Source organism: Thermobia domestica, chromosome 5, assembly GCF_964235325.1.
Source record: "Thermobia domestica chromosome 5, izTheDome1.hap1.1, whole genome shotgun sequence".
Classification (NCBI taxonomy): domain Eukaryota; kingdom Metazoa; phylum Arthropoda; class Insecta; order Zygentoma; family Lepismatidae; genus Thermobia; species Thermobia domestica.
Genome location: NC_137458.1, coordinates 290821669 through 290840534, shown reverse-complemented (window position 1 = coordinate 290840534; position 18866 = coordinate 290821669). Strand labels below are relative to the sequence as shown.

The following is an 18866-nucleotide window of genomic DNA, read 5'->3' as shown; positions in this document are numbered from 1 at the left end:
CATATTCCTTCATATAATGCTATGGTTGTCCTCTTCAGACAAGTTTTATGGATTATACCTCCTGTTACTCTTATATATATGTAAATAGATAGGTTATTATTATTATTATTATTATTATTATTATTATTATTATTATTATTATTATTATTATTATTATTATTATTATGTTTTTAATTGTAGGACGAAGAAGTAGAGCCCTGCAAGCAAGGGCGCCGACTTCTCTGTAAATTTGGCGGGGCCTACTTAGACACAGAATGTATATATATGAGGATGTTAAGACAACTTGCATTCAAATTATGCCAAATATTGAATATTCATAAATACACTAGGGGGCCAACATGAGCTCTGGGAGGCGGGGCCGGGCCCCCCAGGATCGGCGCCCTTGCCTGCAAGTTGGTTTCAATCATCACACTCCTTCTATGTTACACCCAAGAAGCGAATCATGGCATTACATGGGGGAATGTGCCCCTATTCCTCTTGGCAAGAAAGAAGAATTTAAAAAAAATATATTTTACTTCTCAGTGGGTTATGGAGAATTTATTCTGCAAGTTTTGTTCCATTATTACATTTTTTCGGAGCATGTATCCCTATTCCTTCTTTATATGTTAAATACATAAGTTCATGTTTTAGTTTTTAACACTAGGCCGAAGAGCTGTGGATTGTGCAAGTTTGGTTCCAATAGCTAAAATCCTTCTAGGCTAGACACAAGAGCTAGAAACCTAACCGAAACAATTTCGGGGTTGGGGCTTGGCATCCAAAAGAGATATGCCAAAATCTCACAGTTCCTTTTGTACAAAAACGAGAATTTAGCGTGCACTAACGATTAAGACCGTTTTGGCGCCATTTGGCGTTGGTGGAAGAGCTAACGCTCCAACTAGGCACGCCAATTTCTCACACTTTTTGTTTTGTACAAACGAAAATTTTACATGCACAAACATCCACAAACAATGTACTATCTATGAGACCATTTTGGCGCCAAGTGGCGTTGGTGAGGGTGAGGGGCTATCACCTAAACTGATACGCCATATCGCACTTCCTGCTGTGCACAAACGAACATTTTGCGGGCAGTAACGACTGAGATCATATTGTCGCCAATCGGGATTGGTGAACGGGCTGGCGCCTAAACTAAATACGCCAATATCTCACCTTCCTCTTATATGCACAAACGCTCACAAACGATTGTTAGACAGCCTCTTCAAATTAATTTTTGAATATCTTAAAATTTCTTTGTACACAAACGCCAGTTTTGTATGTACAAACGTTCGAGACCATATTGGTGGCGTTGACGTAAACCCTTACAGAATGAGGTCCCTTAAATACTTTCTTTGTGAATTAATAGTTTCAATCGTATTCTTAATATATGTCTACTTCTAAAATGCTATAGTGTCATAAGTGATAATACCGAAATCATTTTGATGGTATAAATAAATAGCAAGTAAAAAGAATTATTTGTAATGACGGGATATTTAATGGCTACATCATTCTCTCACATATGACCATCAATATTCCCATTTTGCTGGCTGGTTTCATGACGTCATGTAAAAAGCCGGAAGTACTCAAAACATAACAAATGAAAGGCGAGTATTGGAGTTAGTCTAGTCTGGAAGTCTCCGCAAAATGAAAATTTTGCCAAAAAATCATGGGTTGTGAAGTGTGGAGGCTTCAAATCGTTAACAAGATGGAAGTACATCATGTGTTCTATATTCTCCGTTGATGATATTTATGCAGATCATGTCTGTTTCAGAAGTGATTATGTTTAGGCATAGATAGTTTGTTTATAAGGAATGTAAGTATTGAGTGTTTGCAATGCTTACAGGTCCTTGGACCTTGTATCTACTGGAAATATCACAAAATGACCCAAAATATTTCTGATGAAGTGTGCTGCTTATGCTCTACATCTACAGTTCCAAGGATAAACGTTTTCAGCGATGAAGGAAAACGCTGGAACCTACTAAATAAAATTCAAAACTGCTTGGATACCACGGTAAGTATTGTATATGAATGTAACTATTCTTATCTTTCTAGGTCAAGCATTGTCCATGAGTATTCGATGAATGTCGCTGATATTTGATCATATGGTTTGTTTTTATTGCTTATTAAACTACCATTAAGAGGTGAGTTGATTTCCGGATGTGTTTTGGTTTTCTTCTGCAAGAGTATATGTCTTAGTGTAGTACGTGGGACAATTCCGGTATCAAATTGTAATTGTATTGCTAAATCCAATTGTCACGTAGGTATTATGCGGTATTAGAGTTCATAGCTGCTATATTGTAAATTATATATTTCAATTATAGTGATAAATTAATTACTCAAGTATGTAGGTAGCTGGTACATGTAAATATCAAATGTCAGTTGGGAACGGTTCTTATGTTTGCAGTCCTCACAGCATTTATATGTTGTAAACTATTGTTATTCTTATTATTTTACAGTTATTTTGATGATCATTATGTTAATTAAGTATTCTGCATTCATTTTTAGAACTGGATAGTAAACTTTATAGGATATTGAGCAGAAAATTATTAGTGCAAGGTTACTATAATCCGAGGATATGTGTTGACCAGATACTGATATGCCAACAAGTCTCCATAGGTCATATTCACATTTAGAGCATAATTGCTTGCTTTTTCTGTCGTTCAGTTCGTTCGTGGTCCTGTCTCTTAATTGCATACTAGAAGGTCGTTAGTCTCGTAGAAAGTATTGAGAATTGGAAACTGTAGAATTCATACAGAACTTCACTGGTTATTATTCTGTGAGTTGGATAGAGTTTTAGAATTGTTATAGGTTTTCCTGTTAGTTGCTACGTGTTCTTTTTTCAAATACGAAGATCTTACGTGGGATAAACGGGCCATTTAGAGAAGACAAGCAAAGAAGAAAACTAGGTCCATGTTCCGTTAAGGGGGTCCAAAACTATACTGGATCCCCTTAAGCTGACCTAACCTAACCTAATATAACGTTATATTATGTAATCAAACGAAAATCAATAGAAAGAAGTGGTGTCAAAAACACTGGACCCCCTTAACGGAACATTGACCGAAAACTAGAATATGTGGAAAGTTCCCAATTCTCGGAAAAGTGAATGCACATTTTTAACTACAGATGAAACCAGATCGTACTCTTCAATTCTTTTGAATATAGAATAGCAGTGCGTAAAATGATGATACTTCATCCCGTAAACGTTACGTAAAGTGAGATTATTTCACTACATTTCTTACACTTATTGCTTACGTATTATAAGCTGTACACTTATGCCAACGGAATCAAGGTAGTCTCTGTATCCGTTCTTTGAATTTGATTAAAATCACGGGTTTAACCTCTTCGAAATGTCTGTCGAAAATATACTGTGAGATGGAGTAATGCATATTTATGATGATATTAATTCGATGGCTAAACTACCGCAGTTGGCGGCGCCGGATAAGACCCACAATAAACTATTTTCAACGTTGTATTATTACTTATATGTTCTTTAATATACCCTACCTACAATTAACCCTGTCATTTCAGACCTTCACTATTAATCACAAATGTTTCTTATTTTAATCTTCCTTTGCTCTCTTCTACATCCGTATGCATCTATATAATGCACAAAATTTGTATCTTCGAAATGTTTAGTGTTGCAAGCTACGCACTACTCAGAAATTACTAAAACAAAGAATCCATACCTTGCCACTGCGATGGAGGATACAGCTTCAAAACTGCTACAAAAACATTTGTGAACATCATCCTTCCTTGTCAGGGGCGTTTGGGGTTCAGTCCCCTATCAATGACATGTCCCTAGGACATTAAAAGTTACAAAACGCATACCAAATTACTTCTTTCCTGCGTGCTACCCATTCAATGGGGAAATACTTACATTCATGGAAAGTTAATTTCTTTCAGCATCACATGTACTGCTACTGCCTTAGAAAGTGTTTCTTAAAAGAGCAGCTCCGTTAATAGGTGCAGATTGACTTCACGAAGGCTGAGTATGACTACGGTGTGTGGGCGTATGTCATAAGTACTAGAGTACATTAAGCACGAACCAGCTTGTGCCAGCCCACTAAAAGCACGAATACTATATAACCGAGTCAGGGCAGGCAGGGGTGAGCGGCAGCGAGGGAAATGCGTCCCGTAGGGAGCAGATGCGTCAGCAATCATGGGTATAGTAATAAAGGAGATAAGGCATAAAATATATACATCGTGTGTCGTAGACGTTTGCAACCCGTGCGTTATCACTTTGCACACTACCTTGACATAGCACTTCCTTTCATCATATCTTTGTTATTGTGTTATGTAACATCCCGATATTTGTTTATTAGTTTTACAATCCTATTGCAAAATCACATACAGAATTTCTTCCGTGGATTTTACAAATTTATTCCCCCTAACATGGAATATGACCCACAAATTTGCCCCATTTCACTATGCTTGTTTCAGATGTAACTCTCCTCTTACTAGTTTCCGCTCTATACTTATGTATTTTCGTCCATTACTGCAGCATACACATCCTACGTTAGTTAATAACTGTCATCGAACTCATATAATCCAGAATTTAACATTAGTTTACTCCCTTATTAATCAGCCTACACTGATGATTTTTTTTTTTTTTTTAACTCTTGTGCTGATATTTCGTCTGATTCTGTTCATTTCTCCGTAAATTTTGCATTTGGAGGCCGCCATCTGCCCTCTTAAATCATTGTATGCTATATAGTTCATTGTCTTAATTGAGAAGTGTACACACTGGATTTATATGATCTTAGCAGAATTACCGTGAATTCAAAACTTACAATAATTTTAGTGATATAATGCAGTGGAGTACAGTTTGGTACGTGGTAATTCATGTGCGAAAGTTTATTAGATCACTTTTTAATGTGGAGATATTTGGAACATGCTGATTTTCAGTTTAATATGCAATCTGAACCACATGTACCCCACTTGGGATTAAACCTTGGTTGATTACGCTCCAAAATAATGCATTTTATGTGCTTTCTCCGTTTCCTGGTAGTTGAGGGTTGAGTCAAGTAGTTTTGTTCAAAAATCACATTTTCGGTTGGATACAATACGTCTGCTATAGTTACTTTTAAAGTTACCACACACTCCTCTATGTACCCTGGAAGTACAGACAGCACTACAGTTTACGTACAGTGTACTCACAGAACAGTGAGGTGAGTTTAATAACATCGAAGAACGTCTAGCCTGGTGTGTGTTTCACTTCATTTGATGTAAATACATTTCCTTATCTTTTCTCTCTCCAATTCATTTACTCTTTCACGTTTTTTTCTGACGGAAATTTGTGCAACTATTGCAAATATATAATATTTGCCGGTCAGCGCAAAACATAATCATTTGAAGGTTAATATGTCGATCTCTGAAACTCACTGGAAAGAAATATTGTTGAAAATGCTAAAATCTTTCTTTGATGAAGAATATAGGATGAAAATAAGATTATCTTTTCTAAAGACAAGTAACACTAAACTAAATAAAACAATATCTGGTTTAAATAAACAGAAAAAGTGGAAAATAAAACAAAAGATAGCTTTCGAACACAGCATTCTTACAGATACTGTTTACAGCAAATGCACAAAAACGCTGAGATACAGGCATGTTTGTGGATTCATACCCCGAAATATATTTGTAAGCCGGGGGGCGCGGTGGCTCAGTGGTAGAGCGTTCACCTCTGGTGTGGGGTCCCGGGTTCGATCCCAATCCTCGCCAAGTGAACTTTCTGGTGGACAAACACCGTGCTCGTGGGTTTTCTCGGGGTTCTCCCGTTTCCTCCCACTTTCTTCATTCCACCATTTCACTCATCTCTCATTATCACCGTCTCCTGTAGCCTAACCGGCATAACCGTGGGACGTAAAACTCAAAGATTTCATTTCATTTCATATTTGTAAGCCGACGGAAAAATTGTTCATGATGCTTGTGCGTAAACCGACTTTTTGTGATTTGTGCAATAGAAGAATTGTGTTTTTCGTTCTCGTTTTCATATCTATTCAGTAATTCACCTGTCGTAATTCTATAACTATTGCTTCATAGGGTTATTTTACTATAAAGTTACATACACATAAATGTTCAAGCGCTTACATCATGTATGAACGATCTTATATTATTGAAATTTGTAGTGGACAGCACCAAAATGTATTAGTTTCCTGTTTCTTCGAAGCGTTTTCTTGTTTCTTCCCGTTCTCTATAGTTTACCAGTTTATTCATTCATATTCATTTGTTTGTATTTATTATCCGTTTCCTGCAGGCTATAAATCATCACGTAATTTACCTTTTTTGTTATTGTAAGCATTCTGTAAGTCCTTGACTGAGCAATGATATATATGTCACAAATGTATTATGCATCAATTGACTTTTACTACATATTTAGAGATTATTGATTTGAGTTTATGGCGAAAGTGCATTTTGAGCAGAACACTCATAGGAACCGATTTACGGTAAATAGCAATTACGAGAAATTGCACTCTATTTTCTAACAAAATGAGTCTAAACTTCCCCAATCCTAAGCTAACCCAACCCTACTCTTTTTATCCCTACATGGTGTGAACAATGCAACGTCCTGTGACAAAATCACTTGTTCTGCTCAAAGTGCACTCTTACCGAATTTATCGTCCTATTCAGCACAGAAGCTATATGAGACGCGAACCTATATAGCTTAACGTGAGGTCTCAGCTACCTGTACGTGAGTTCGCATTCGCACTGGGAATCGAATCTGAGTCTCCCGCGCTTAAGACGCGTACGTTAATCGTATAACGCTGATGGTGAAATAATAGTAATAGTGATACAATTTATGGCAACTTAATTGCACTAAATTGTCTCGGCAATTTCTGTTACCTTCATCAGTAGCTCTGGAAAACTCACCTGAAATACTGTTTCTCTTCCCACACTTTCGTTTTTTATCTTTTTCTTCTTTCTTCCTTGTGCTCACTTGAAAAATCATGATGCTTAAATTAAGCCCCTGTTAATTCAAATCCTTAGACTGACAGCTTTTTCTTTGAGCTAATTTCTTTTGTCAAACCTTTTTATAGATTGAAATACCTTAAGATTTATCAGGAAAAAAAAAAAAAAAAAAAAAACTTACCTAATTGTATTCCTAGAAATAACAGAAGTCTGTTCCATATTTCGAATACATACACGGCTATCCTTTCACGAGGAATCTAGAGGCTTGTTGACACATGTTATGCACAAGGTTCTTGAAATTTTTTGTAACATATTTTTCGAGGTAACGCCAGTTTAGTGCATTCCTTTCGGGGGGGGGGGGGGGCATATTATTGCTCCATTAATTATGTGAGTGCACTTGCAATAGAATTACTTATTCTAAATAAATTAATTTCTGTTCCAGATAAATGAGAAAATTCTCTTAAGCGATAATCTTGATGTACCTTTACCCTTTCTTATTTCCTACTTTGAAGCTGCAGTTCTTTAATACTTAATGGTTTCAGTGAGTTTCAGTTAAGAGAATTAAACACATAGAAGTTCACCGTGACAGTAATGCTGCAAATTATAGATAGATTAAAATGTCAAATAATACTTTCGACAAAGTGGATACTTTCAAATATTTAGGATCAATATATAGGCAGACTAAAGCCATATCCACAAAGGAATTAAATGTCGACGGAAAGCAGGGAATTCGTAGTATTATTCAGTTCAAAATCTTTTGTCGTAGCAAATTCTGCTGAAGAAGAATTTGAAGCTGAAAATATTGAAAACGATAATTTTGCCTGTTGTACTGTATGGTTGCGAAACATAATCTGTTATTTTGAGGGAAGAATGCAAGTATTCAAGAATAAAATCCTGAGGCGAATATTCTGACTCAAGAGGAATGGGAATAGGAAATGACGGAAATTTGGTAACGAGGAACTGCATAATTCATACTGTTAATTTGTATCTAATTATTGTTAGCGTCATCGAATCTAGGAGGCTTAGGAAGGCAGGTCATGTAGCTGGAATAGAAGAAAGTAGGAACGTTTTCAAAATTTTATTAAGAAACCCAATCGGAAGAAGACCATTAGGATTATGTGGGAGGCTAATATTAAGATGAATCTTTTAGAAATGGGAATACAGAGTGGAAACTGAATTCAGTTGGCTAAAGGCAGAAGTTAATGGAGAGCTTTTGTTAATGATACAGCATTGAACCTCCGGGATGTATAGGCCGCAGAGTTATTATTATTAAGAAGAGTTCCAGCTGTAAATTAAGAATACGTATTGAGTTTAGTATATATGTTACAGCAAAAATGTTTTCCATGCGCGGCATTGTTATTTTTAAAAAGTGTGAAATACCAAACTTTTTTACAGATATCTGAACATATCTTTTGAATTTGTTCTTCAAGTTAAAATATAGTACAGCGTATATATTTGAGCTCCCTCACAGCTATAACGTTAGCGTAATCGCTGTCGGCACGTGAGACCTAGCTCGATTCCGGGTGGGAGCTTATATGTAATTGCTTTTCCTTCCCCTGTTTTACTTGGAACATCGCGTGTTGAGAACACAGACACACACACACACTCTCGATTTCTCTGCAAGGCGTATTATAATGATCTAAAGGAGTCGCGAAACTTGACCTAGATCTATCGATTTCATCACCCAATAGAACGCGAGGGTTTGTTCCGGTCATTAACCCTTATCCAAGAAATTTTGCCGGTGTCATCACTCGTGCTATATGGAGAGCATGTGACGGTATAGTGTTATTGTATTCTCGCGTTTGACATTTTCTCAAATGAGCGTTCGGAAGGCAACTCCAGGAATAGTAACGAAATCTTAGAATGTATCGGAGGCGAGTTATTTCTATGATTGATGTAGAGCCCGGTTTTCATGAGTTATTGCGGTCACTATAGCACCAAAACTATAGTGCTATAGTGATTGAGAATACTTCATATCTACGAACTGTATTTCAATTAAAACGTAACAAATGTATAGCACAGGACATGCAGCTCTCTCTTCAGATACCTTTCATCCACCTGTCTGATTTCGAGATTGTATAAGGGCGCCAAAATTTTAAGAGGACTATTTTCGGGAAAATTCGTCGCGAATATATGGATTGTGGTAAATGAGTATATCATTTCGAAAGCGTGATTAGTTCTAAAGAAAAGAGATGTGCGGACCATGACGGGTACGAGCAGCATCTTCTAACGTGAAAGTCTACAGTTTATATATATATAATAGCATTGTCACATGTATACTACTCAAGGAGTTCGGTTTATATGGCGTAATATTTTCTGAATTAATATTGATAACGGAAGTGGTACTAAATTTCTATTACTTTCGGTTTTAATAGAGAGATTACAGTTGAGATGGAATGCATTTTTGTAACGCTTAATTGTTTACAGTAAACTTCTCGTTATCTGCTACCGTTTTTTATTCTATAACAACCAATGTTAAAACTGGAAGTGGTTGATTTCTGATACTTCCGGTTTGAAATGGGGGTGAATAGAGAAGACGGTACCTATTCGTAAAACGCTAAATCGATTCGAAGAAACCGCTTAGCTCGTTCTCTTTTATCGTTTTTGCTCTATAGTGATCAACGTAAACACCGGAAATAGTTGATTTCTACCATTTGATGGCTTGAATATTCTTCCGTCAGCGAATTCGTTTCCAAACTTGTTCACCTATATCCACCTATATCCTGACCAAATTTAGTGGTGATTCATTAGGTAGTTTTTGAGGTTTTTTCTCTTGGACAGGCTGACACACGGACAGAGTTAATAAAGGAGGTCTGGTGAACCAAACTCCTTAAATAATAATAAAATAAAAGGATTAACTAAGGGTGAGTCATTTTCAGAGCTACTTTCTTACTTCCCCTGTATTGCGCCCGATTGAGGCTATATTATCTACGTACACAAACACAAGGTTTAGACAGTACAGTGCTTATTGTAATAAATTCACCCAGTGTGACGGAAATGTCTCAATTGTGGTGAAAAACGACAATCCACGTTTAATGATCTCATAAGACCATAAATCAGAAAGCACCGTTTGTTCAGATAATTTGCACGACAACGTATTTTGTGTATGCTAATACTGAAAGAATTATTTTAAGTTTTATTGTTGCTATGTGTGTTTTACGCTTTTTTTTCGGTATGGTATGATTGGCCAACTTTAAATACGGTACCTGTGTGTTTATTTATCTATGGGTAGTTGTCGAATTGGATGGATTTGGCATACCGGTAGTAAATTAAGACGTCAGAAGTCATACCGGGGGGTTAAAAAAAAATGAAATATTGGTAAGCACTGATCCAATCACATCATGAATTACGCAACGCCCAATCATGTGTAGTCTTTATTGTCTTGGGATCCGCGGTGGCTCAATGGTAGAGCCTTCACCTCTGGTGCATTGGCCCTTGGTTCGAACCCAGCTGGTACCAAGTGAGCTTTGTGGTGGACAAACACCATGTACGTGGGTTTCTCGGAGTTCTACTTTCCTCATTCCACTATTTCATTCATTTCTCATCATCACCGTCTCCTTTAGCGTAGCCGCCATAACCGTATGTCGTAAAATTTAAAGATTTAATTTCATTTCAAGATTTTCTTTAATGTTTCTTACTTTGTTACAGTTCATGCACTGGACAAGTAAAGGAAAGAGATGCATTTATTGTGAGAAAAGAGAGAACATGGTAGGATTACCGTTTAAGAGATTATGAAAAATATTTATATACAGTAACTCTATACGAGCATACTGGTAATAACTTATTTCAAATTTGACTACTCTATAGGGTTGGTGGTCGTTTCCCCGAGGCCAATTCTCGCATTCTCAGAATTACAATAAAATGGTGAGAGAAGTATTATATTCTTAATTATCGAATACTAGAATAAAACCGGATCAAGACCTCTACTTAAAAAATCTACATATTTTACGAATCCCGAATTATCAGTAGCCAAAATATATTTTTACAAAATGCGCTTATTATGCGAGCAAATGCGGTACCGGTATGTAACACTTACGTGGTTTATTCCCAACCCTTCTGCTTTTTCCTCATGTCTCTCATCTGATTAATCTGTAATGTTAATTGCGTACTAATATTTGAGATTTTGGTATACTTGTAAGTGTAAAAGTCAGATATCATTTAGTTATATGATGCTCTTAGTGAGATTTAAAAAAAGTGATGAGCGACGCATACATGGCAACGATAATTTATATATACAGTATAATATTCATAATGGTACACGACCATACGTGTTTCTCTGTCTCTCCTCCTCCCCCTCCCTCCGTGTATATGTATTCACCGGGTCAGCCGACATGCTCCTTCTTGCCTAAATTTGGTGTTAAGCGTATATAACGAAGAGCAACGCCGGCGTTGCCCCTTGTCTATTCCAAGCCAGCCAACACAGGAAAGAGTTAATATTTATGCAATTTGAAAATAAAGAAATGATCGTAATGAATAACGAATACGCCCCTGCTGATTCGCAGGCCAGCTGATATTATGCTCTTTCTTGCATGAGTTGGACTTAAATGTCATTGAGACCGTCACGAATCAGCTTAGCGACTCCAAAACGTATGGATTCGATACTAATCCCTCTCATTGTGCACATTTTATTTTTCACACATTCTCACCTCCTCCCCCGCCTTTCCATTGAGGCTGAATTTGAACTTTAACGCTATCAGTGTTCATTGTTCATCTCAGCGACCCAGAAAACGATGGATTAGACACTAATATCGATCGTTTTCGATTATATTTTCACACCACACCCCAATAGGTGCTAGAGATATCTCATCTCCTCGACTAAACTTGAGCTAAATATCATCGGGATTGTGACGAATTCGCGTAACAACTCCGAAAATTATGGACTCGACACTACTATCGCTCATTTTCGATTATTTTTACATGATACCTTTTCCCACCCTCCTAGCGGTGCTAAAGGGGCTGAATTTGAACTGAAACAGAATAGGAAGTATCACGGTTCATCTCAGTGACCGAAAAACTTTGAATTCGACACTAATATGGCCTTTTCTATTATTTGTACATGTTACCTCCCTTCTTCCTTCCGCTCGGGCTGGTAGAGGTGTATCACTCCTACAGATATTTTTTAAAGATCGTAAATTATACGTGTACCAAATTTTGGAATGTTTTAACATACATTTTTGTATATATAGATAGATTAGTGTGTGTTGATTCAAATATATTTATTTATTTTGTTATTTTGGTCAAGCTATAACGACAAAGTGTATTTTGCAAAAAATGAGATTGATAGGGGAAGTAAATTATGGAGATTACGAGTTAATTACAACAAACTCGTGTATTGTGTTTTAACTGGTTTGTGGGCTATTCATACAGGATATTTTAATTATTATTATTATTATTATTATTATTATTATTATTATTATTATTATTATTATTATTATTATTATTATTATAGTATACTTCATTTTTCGACGCATTCGGGATTTGGCCAATGCCAAATTACCAAAAATTCCGGAATATCGGGCAGTGCCTTCGGCGATTACTAACGCTCAGTCGTAGACTGAATACTGCTATAATAAGATGTTTAGCAGGAAATATTATTGACCAGGAACAATTGGATAATCATTTCAACTCAAATAAAGCAAAACGTAATTTTAATTCTACATTTTAAAGAATAGAGACTGTGCTGTCTAGACCTACAATAAATTAGATTTAAAAAAAAATCCACTGTGCCGGTGCCGAACTAAGTTACACCTACTGTATTGTTCCTGTTCAGTGTAGGTGTTTGAAAGATGGAAACAACAAGAAATTTTGAATGCATTTGAACTGAGCACGCAACAATCGAAACACATTGTAGTATGTACACAGTAGTACATAAGCGAACCAGTCTGGGAAAACTTATGAAAGCTAAATCGAACTAACTGCAGTAGTGAAAATTGAAGGTGTCGTACAATTTCCGTCTTAGCCGTAGTTGTGTCCGTATTATCTTTATCCTTAGTATTGGTAGTAGCTGAGAATTCCATTAAGGTAAAGCTGTACAAGTTTGTGTAAACTAAACAATATTGATGAAAGTAACCACATTAACCAATAGGTGGAGTTACTGGGCCATATGCAGAGTCCTTCTGACGTGTGATTAATGCCATACTAAAGCGTTCGACTTACATATGCTTCCTGCAGAAGTCGGGCGTTTAGCATGACGCTAATCATTTGTCAAAACGACTCTGCATAAGGCGGACTAAGGTTAATTATAGCTACGGCTGTGTCATCGTTACTATAAGCAACCAATATGTACGTATAATTGTGCTGCTATCTTCTATTTTTATCCACTAATTAAGTAAAAATATAACATTACATGATCTTGATTGGTAAGCCATCTCACTAAATATAAATAATTATAAATGCCATTAAATAAGATTACATTGGTCTTAATCCACCAATTAAATGAAACCGGAAGAACGATAAACATTCTTACTTACCTCGGTTAACGGCTAGTATCCGGAACACTAGTGCTTCTCACCATTTCATAATATCCATAGATATTGCCACTTTAATACCCAATACTAACTGCGTAATTTCAGTACAGTAATGTATATAATTAGAAACACGTATTATATATTTTTGTGACTTTCTTATCCTAAATTGTTATTAACGCGAGTCAATAAACATTTTCTGTTATTCGTGTTTTGTTTATTAGTATCGTTCTTCCGAGATTAGCACGAATAGTCAGGAACATAAGCAGTATCAGTGCTTATATGACTCCAAGGTATAATTTGGTTATAGTAACTTAAATTAATAAATACGATGTGAAATATAATAAAGAAGTTCGTCCAAATACCGCACTGAAAGTTATATTGCAGATATCATCGATTTAAAAATGTACAGTGAACCCTGTCTTTATGTTCAAGAGACTTATGCTTAATCCCACATCCATAAAAATGATATTAATTTTGATCAAGTAACTGGATACCTTACCTAAGAAAAGGTAGGCAGAGAAATACAGTGATCACTGAAACATTAGCCTTATTTCTTGTGCTGAAAAGATGTTGGAAGAAGATCAGTTAGGATTCAGGAAAGGAAAAGACACCAGAGATGCTAATAGGTTGATGAGAATTATATTAGAACGAGTTCGTGACATAAGGGAAGAATTGTGTTTGTGCTTCATACACTGGCAAAAATCTTTCGACCTGGTGAATTAGATCAAACTTCTGAAAATACTTAAAAGAATCGAAGTCAACTGGAAAAATCATCGATTCATCCGCAACCTGTACGCATTAAAAAAAGAGTAAAGTTGCGCCTGAATCAAGGAAAAAGCAATAGTGTGGTGATAGAGAGAGGAGTCAGACGAGGATGTAGTATGTCACCCCAGTTATTCAATGTTTACAGTGAATGCTTAATGAAGGAGGTATTATTGTAAGTTGGAGGTTTCAAGTTTGGATGGCAGATATACAAATGACATGGTTATTATAGTTAGACCGAAAGAAAGGCAACAGGAGACGATGGACAAAATACTTGACCGTGGGAAGCAATATGGAATGGAAACCAACATCGAAAAGTCAAAAGACATGAAAATGTTCCATGAAATCACACTTTTATGGATCAGAGTAGAACAAAGAGAGTTTGAAGAGGTCGATCGGGTCAAATACCTGTGAAATCTTTTGACGAGAGACGCTTACTGCATCAAAGAGATACGGAGAAGAATTGCCGTAGCTAAAGAGACATTGAGCAGGGAAAGCTCGCTCCCAAGTAGCAGGCTTACATTGGAGTAAGGAAACCTGATCAAACGCGTTGATATTTGAATAAAGTATACTACGCGTATCATCTGTCAGTAATAATTATAACGTATTCGTATTAGTCAATTGAATACGAAGCAATTTCGGAAGTAAAATCTTGCAGTAGGAAAACATTTTGGATTTCCACCTTACGATTTGTATACAGCTCCGTATAAATTAAAGAAAAAAGTTGTTTTATTTATGACTTATTGTACAGTACACTTACAAATTGTTGAAAGGAATATCAGAGGGAATGTGCTCAGTAACGTTTCTTCGTCGGACCGTGCTTTGTAAGTTCTTGAGATACATTATATATATATATATAATGTATATGTATCTTAGAATTAGAGAAATTTTGCGACTAAGATCAATGAAAATTTTTAAGGAGATAAAAGCATTTTTTAAATTTAATTTTCAGGTGTTTTTCTGAAGTTTCAACTATATTCTGTAGACTTTTTCACCAGGCTGGCACTCACATAGAGATCGAATTACTTGATGAAAACATTTGCACTTAGCAGTAACGATTTTAGAATTTAAATAAAACGTCTTGATAAACTGGTTGTTATATAGATTTTTTTTTTCGCTTAGACTCCATGAAAGAACTGCGGATTTGACAAATCCTCTGTAAACACGAAAAATGTTTCAGACTCTCTTATTCACTAGTTATTTGAATTAGGTTAGTAGGGTCAATAGAGTCGTTAATATAATCAATCCGTTAATATCTTCACGGCTAACTATGGCTAATCATGTCCCATTTTCTGACATCTACCGGACGAAATTGAAACGTCTATGTGCGTGGTCCTTTTTATTTAGTCTAGAATTTTTCTACATAGCGGATACTTAATCAAGAGATTTTACTTCAATTTCAAAATCCTTCCACCTAAAGTGCAAAATATGTATGTTGGTGAATTTAGAAAGGAAAAAAGTGAATGACATCCTTTACACTACAATATGGCACATTGCAAGAAAGCATATCCTCGAAATCTTTCTTAACAGGTGTAACATATGATTTTGCCTACTTGTAAACCGTAAGAAAATGGCAGAAACGTACTTATCGACGACTTAATTAAAATAATATACTCTTCCTCCATTCTGTTACTTATTCTAAGCTTTCGGCTTTGTAGTTTTGATCAAAAAGTCTTACACTGTATATAGAAAATACCTTCATAATCCATTATGTCTAACTCATAGCTGCATCCCAAATGCTCTGAATTTTTTTAGCCAATAATATTCTACCGAATAGTACCATAAATATTGTCGCAACGTCGGGACAAACTCTATACTATGTAGATAAGGGTAGCGCCTTGCGGAATGCAGGAAGACATGAGTCATTGCTAGTTCAGGTGCATAAGTGAAGGGTGCTTTGGGTAAAATTATATTAAATCTTTCAGCTTAACGATTATGCCCTTTAGGCTAAGGGAGACTGATGATTAAGGCAAGTGAATGATGAAAGAATTGGCGGAATGATAATATGATAGGAAACGGGAGAACTCCGAGAAAACCCACAGACACGATGTTGTCCACAACCAGGAACCCCATACACCAGAGGTAAGCGCTTGCACTGAGTCCCTGTGACCCCTGGGTTTGTGTAAACAGTCGTTATATAGTAGGGCGCATAAACTGAAAATCTCGAGGAGGTCCGTTTGTCGCACTATCCAGCTGGAACTGTGAACGTCTACGTTAGACAAAGGAGGCCACGAACAATGCGGACTCCAGGGTTCGTGAAACCAATGGCAAGCTCCTGTGCTATGAAATTCAATACCAGAGCAGTCAGTGATGGCTCGTGAACTACTTGCAATATTTCTATGTCGTGTGTATTAAGTACCTAGGACTGCAAGCTTAAAAGCAACGTACAGGGCAAATCCTCTGTAATGAGTTAAAGGGTCAGCAAGTGCTAGCTGAAGGGTTACGCAGCAAATGTGCAATGACGAATCCTCTTGACCAATGAAAGACTTTTCATGTTGAGGGGGTTCTATGCCCAAAACGATAGGGTTTATGCCACAAGTTTACAAGAGACAGCAGAAGTCTCCACGGGTTCAGAGAGTTCATCATTCTGCTTCTGCAGTCATGGTGTGGTTGTGAGGGAAAATCTGTTATAAAGGCACTACTTAGCTCTATTTTTGTGAGAAGGGGTTCAAAACAGCAGCCAGAGAGCACCAACAGATTGTCTTGGAGAGGCTGGTGGAGGATCTTAACATATATGTCTTTCATGGCTAGGTCTGGAGCTTCCAGCAAGTTTCGGCACCAGTTCGTAAGGTTGGCACGCAAGAATGGTGGAGAGGAATACTTCACTTAGACATCTGATTGGCCTTCTGCTAGTCCAGACTTGTCTTCTGGACTATCAATTGTAGGCTGTGTTGTAAGAGATGGTCTGAAGGAAACGACATAACACTGAAGCACTGTCTTAAGCGCTTAATAGGGGATTTTCTTGTAGAAACAATGCGTAATGCAATTAAGCGTGACCACAAAAACGTAACGCTTGTGTGAGTGCAAAAGGTGGTGCTTGGTTTTTCCTGTTCACAGTGTGTTGCTGTACTACCATACACATATTATTTCATCTCCGTTTATTGATTATTTTGTGGCAGTATTTGTGGTAATACCAGGTAATAACTTTAAGTCAAATTCGTTTCGCAAAGCCTTGTTATCATTTTTCCCGGAAAGCACCAGTACGAGTAAAGGTCGCTGAATTCGAACCTGAAAGTCCTGACACGCTTTGATATTTTAATCAGATTTTAATGCTTCGAATGCGATATAACATATGTGTCAATAATTCTTCTTCTTTGTGTTCTACACAACGACAAACTTTGCCAAACGGTTATCTTGATATATATATATATATATATATATATATATATATATATATATATGTATGTATGTATGTATGTATGTTTTTGAATCAAAGTGGGAACGTTTTCAGCAGGCTGGTTTAAACGAGGTACTTAACCCTCTGCTGCATATTGTGTCATTTGGCACACAAACAATAATCTGTTTCTAGCATACACACATTGTACCTACCTTCGAACGCAGGTCCTTCTTCCCATTCACAATGAACCAGATGTTCAGTTTCTGACTGCTAGTACTACGTTGCAGAAAATCCATGAACTAGAGAGCAGAAAACATTTCAGTGCCGGAAGAAATTGAGCTTGGTGCACAACGGCAGAAAACCGCTATCATTTTTCAAGAAGTGGTAATCTGTAGCCAAGAGGAATAACATTCGTATTGTTACTCTTTTGCATCTCTTTTTCATGAGCAACTTACGGTGAGTGGTCCATCCTGCCTCCATTCGTACATCTGTCACAGTACCGGTGCTCTTGATATAATAGCAAACTGCACGTTGTACCGGGGCCGCGGTGGCTCAGTGGTAGAGCGTTCACCTCTGGTGCTTGGGGTCCCGGGTTCGATCCCAGCCCCCGCCAAGTGAACTTTGTGGTGGACAAACACCGTGTGCGTGGGTTTTCTCGGGGTTCTCCCGTTTCCTCCCACTTTCTTCATTCCACCATTTCATTCATTACTCATCATCACCGTCTCCTTTAGCCTAACCGGCATAACCGTGGAACGTAAAACTCAAAGATTTCATTTCATTTCATGCACGTTGTACCATGTGTGGCACATGCTGGAATCCCACATTCAAATAACTTCTGGTGAGTTACACTAACGTAGTTTCAGTTTATATTAAAAATTATTAGTAAAAGTAAAAAGAAATACGTAATTTACTTCAAATTCGTTAATTCATGTCATAGAAGATTAAAATAAAAAATGGTTCGAACCCAAGAATAACAGCAAAAATGTTCCAAATTGTGTGAACTTCATAATGACGTTTTCACATATCTCAAACCATCTAGAAGATCTTTTCTCTTACATTACAAACCCAGGAAACATGAATTAGGTGATCTATTGAAATCAAAAATATTTTCTGCATATGTAATATATGAATGGTTCAGAGCCAGAGTGAAAAATGAGCAATATATTTATTTATTTCTTTTATTGATTAAGTGAAGTTGCTGTACTTGTGACTCAGTGAACAAACTTGAACTCAATTACATGTTCTATGGCTGTAGTCTTTTGAAATTTTCCATTTATTTTAACGTGTAACTCTGTACAGATATTTCACTTGAGGAATTTTATATATATTCCTTTTGAAGTCTCTCAATACATCCACAAGTGTGCAAGATCAGTACAAAGTATTTCTGTCAGCTGTCCTCCATGGATGAGTCGGTAGACTTG

General features: G+C 36.7%; 1 protein-coding gene across 1 annotated transcript in view; it reads left to right on the top strand.

Annotated features, from left to right (window-relative positions):
* The first annotated feature begins 1555 nt into the window (after positions 1 to 1555).
* The window catches only part of LOC145686684 (uncharacterized), a 61779-nt gene continuing 44468 nt past the window's right edge, over positions 1556 to 18866 (top strand). The window contains exon 1 of the mRNA XM_081760218.1: positions 1556 to 1984. Within this exon, the coding sequence (XP_081616344.1) occupies positions 1853 to 1984 (132 nt within the window). The 5' untranslated portion in view covers positions 1556 to 1852. The remainder of the gene's footprint in view (positions 1985 to 18866) is intronic.